This window comes from Arachis ipaensis, chromosome B04 (assembly GCF_000816755.2).
Source record: "Arachis ipaensis cultivar K30076 chromosome B04, Araip1.1, whole genome shotgun sequence".
NCBI classification, from domain to species: domain Eukaryota; kingdom Viridiplantae; phylum Streptophyta; class Magnoliopsida; order Fabales; family Fabaceae; genus Arachis; species Arachis ipaensis.
Window position 1 is genome coordinate 132,297,512 of NC_029788.2, and position 2,984 is coordinate 132,300,495.

A 2,984-nucleotide genomic window follows, 5' to 3' on the forward strand; every position below is an offset into this window, starting at 1 on the left:
ATTATAATTTTAATAAATTTCATTGCTTTCAATATATAATATATAAACTAGGGCTAGGGCTTCTCTCTTTCTTAACATAATTAATATCATGCATGAGAGTAAATAAAGTATTTTATTTAATAATGTTGATGCCACAGTAAAAGTAGAGAAGATGATAAAGATGCTTACAGAATAAGAAATTCATTCAGTGCCCTTCAATTAATAATCCCACAAATTTTAATAAAAACAAAAAGAGGAGAGCGTGGAGGAAAGAAAGAGAGAAGAAGAGGAAAAACAAGTTAAAGAACAAAAATAAATAAACATAAACTACCACTATACCCCCACAAGGCTAAGCCTCCTTTATCTTTTTCTTTTTTTTTTTTTCCTCTCCTACTTGTTTGTGATCTCTTTCTTTCTTTCTGCAACTCTCTCATGTATGTTTGTTGATGTGATTCTCCACCCAAATACACACTCACCACTCCAAAGAACCCATCAAACTTTTACAAAAGAGAAAGCTCTCTCTCTCTTTTTCTTTCTCTCTCTCTAATTAAGAGTAGTAGGAGCCATGGTCTTCCCTTCTCTTCCAATCTATCTTGATCCACCCAACTGGTCACAACAGGCAAGGATTAAATTCTTTCATTCTCTTCCATAATTATTTCTTTTAATTCTTTTATTTTTTAGGTCCTTGCTTTTTCTTTAGCTTATTCATCAATAAAGCTACAAGAACAAAATTAATCAAAAGCAAACAGATATTCTTTACATACTTTATCAATCTTTACTTTTCTTTTTTTTTCCTTGAATATACCCATGTATATTTGTTTTATCTCTAATTATTTATTTTTTTATTAATATTATCATCATGTACTTATAAAAAAATTTGAAAAATATATAGCAGGGTAATCAGCAATTAGGAATTGGCTCTCAAAATCTTCCAGTTCCGCCAATTTTACAGCCACCACCTCCAACGACTGCAGTAGTCGTTGGAGGTGGTGGCTACCAGGGCTCTATTCGTCCAGGATCAATGGCGGATAGAGCCAGGCTGGCAAAGATACATCAACCAGATGTATCACTCAAGTGTCCGAGGTGCGAATCCACGAACACCAAGTTCTGTTACTACAACAACTACAGCCTCTCGCAGCCTCGCCACTTCTGCAAGACTTGCCGCCGGTACTGGACGAGAGGCGGCGCACTGAGGAATGTTCCGGTTGGCGGCGGATGCAGAAGGAACAAGAGAAGCAAAGGAACAACAAACTCCAACACCAACAGATCTAGGTCTCCTTTGAAACCTGATCATCATCATCATCATCTTAATCTGCATGGTGGTGCAGTTGGAGGTTCTAGCTCCGCAAGTGGCAACTCTTCTTCCAGTGGCCGCAATAATAGTAACAGCAACAACAACAACAATGATCTGAATGTGATGAATCATATGCAAACTCCACCACCAACCCATCATCATCATCATCAATTTCCGTTCTTGCCAACAACAACTTTGCATCACTATAGTAGTGATCATGCATCATCACTTCTTTTTGGCCCAAACCCTCCTCCATCTTCTTTGTTGGTTAGAAATGGTGGCAACACAGGTAGTGATGGCGAGTTTCAAATTGGAGCTAATAACAATAACAATGGTGGTTCTGTGTTACAGCAATGGAGGCTACCAAGTTTGCAACAGTTTCCTAATTTCTTGAGTAATTTGGAACCGCCACAACCACAACCGCAACCGCCACAAATCGGTTTGTTTCATCAATTTGATCAAGAAAATGGTGAATATGTGAGGGACCATCATGGAGGTAGGTTTCGTTGTTCTAGTAATAGTAACATTAATAAGACAATGGCTGATGATTCTGGTGTTGTCGTTGTTGGTGGAATGATACCTCATCATCAGGTTAACAATAATTCGGTGAAAATGGAAGAGAATAATAATAGTAAAAATAATAATCAAGGAGGGTTGAGTTTATTTTCTAAGAATAATGTTTTGGGTAGCAATGATCTATTTTGGAGTAGTAGTAATGGTGGAAGTGGCAATGTTAATGCATGGAATGAAGCTCCTAGTTTCGCTTCCCCGACAAATCAGTTATTGTGACAGAGAAATACTTGCATGTTTTTGGAGTACATTTAATTATTGTGTGCTTTTAGAATTATTAATTTTTTTTTTTGGTTTTGTGATCATCATAGAAATTATTGTCCAAAAGTATAAAATATAAGAGCTAGAAATCAATATCATCAATCACCAGCCACTTTGCTAACTGAGGAATGGGAATTCTACATATATACCCTCTTTGAGTCTTACATGGATAGGGATGGAAAGGAACGAAGAAGGATCATCAGAAACACAGTTTTTAGCATTGGTACTCCCCAAGATGCATGAAAAAATGGTAAGCAAGTCTTGGAGTTATTTTTCTTTAATTTCCCATCATCAAAGTATGGGTGTCATTATTATTAATATTTTGTTGTTGTTGTTAGTTGTTGTTGTTGTAGAGCAATATTATGAACATGTTATGAGATTATTATTATTATTATTATTATTATTATTATTATTATTATTCAAATTTTTTTATTTATTAAATTTAATTAAATTGGTCTAACATAACAAAAATCAGTTATGCCTAGTATTATTTCAAGTCTTATTGTTTAACTTGATTATAATTAATTCATAAAAAAACTTAAATGTGTAGTATTATCTTTTATTTTATACCAATAAATAATTTTGATGATTGATTTTGGTGTACACATGACAATTGTATTATTAATGTGCTTTTTTTTTCCTTTCTTTTAGTTAAATATACATGTTACATACATTATTCATTTTGTACTTAGCTTATAGTTATTTTTACCCTTTGTTTAGAGATTTATAAGCACAAATTAAGAAAAAATGTGTTCTACTAACTCTTTATTTAAAAAAAAAAATCATAATTTAAGGGCTAATTGAATAGTGGCAACCGATTTTTTAAAGAATTAAACATGTGAGATTCTTCATTTCTTTGTATTCATGCTTTAACAGACTC

The 2,984-nt window shown here is 33.5% G+C and overlaps 1 protein-coding gene across 2 annotated transcripts; it reads left to right on the forward strand.

The window, feature by feature from the left end:
- Window positions 322-2,486, forward strand: LOC107635663 (dof zinc finger protein DOF3.6). 2 transcript variants are annotated; one of them, XM_021122255.1, is made up of 2 exons: window positions 322-598; window positions 872-2,486. In XM_021122255.1, the coding sequence occupies exons 1-2, from the start codon at window positions 545-547 to the stop codon at window positions 2,060-2,062; spliced, it is 1,245 nt and encodes a 414-aa protein (XP_020977914.1). In that variant the 5' UTR covers window positions 322-544; the 3' UTR covers window positions 2,063-2,486. The 2 variants fall into 2 exon arrangements, with proteins under 2 accessions (XP_020977914.1, XP_016194690.1); XM_016339204.2 differs by having other exon boundaries at window positions 323-598; window positions 875-2,486.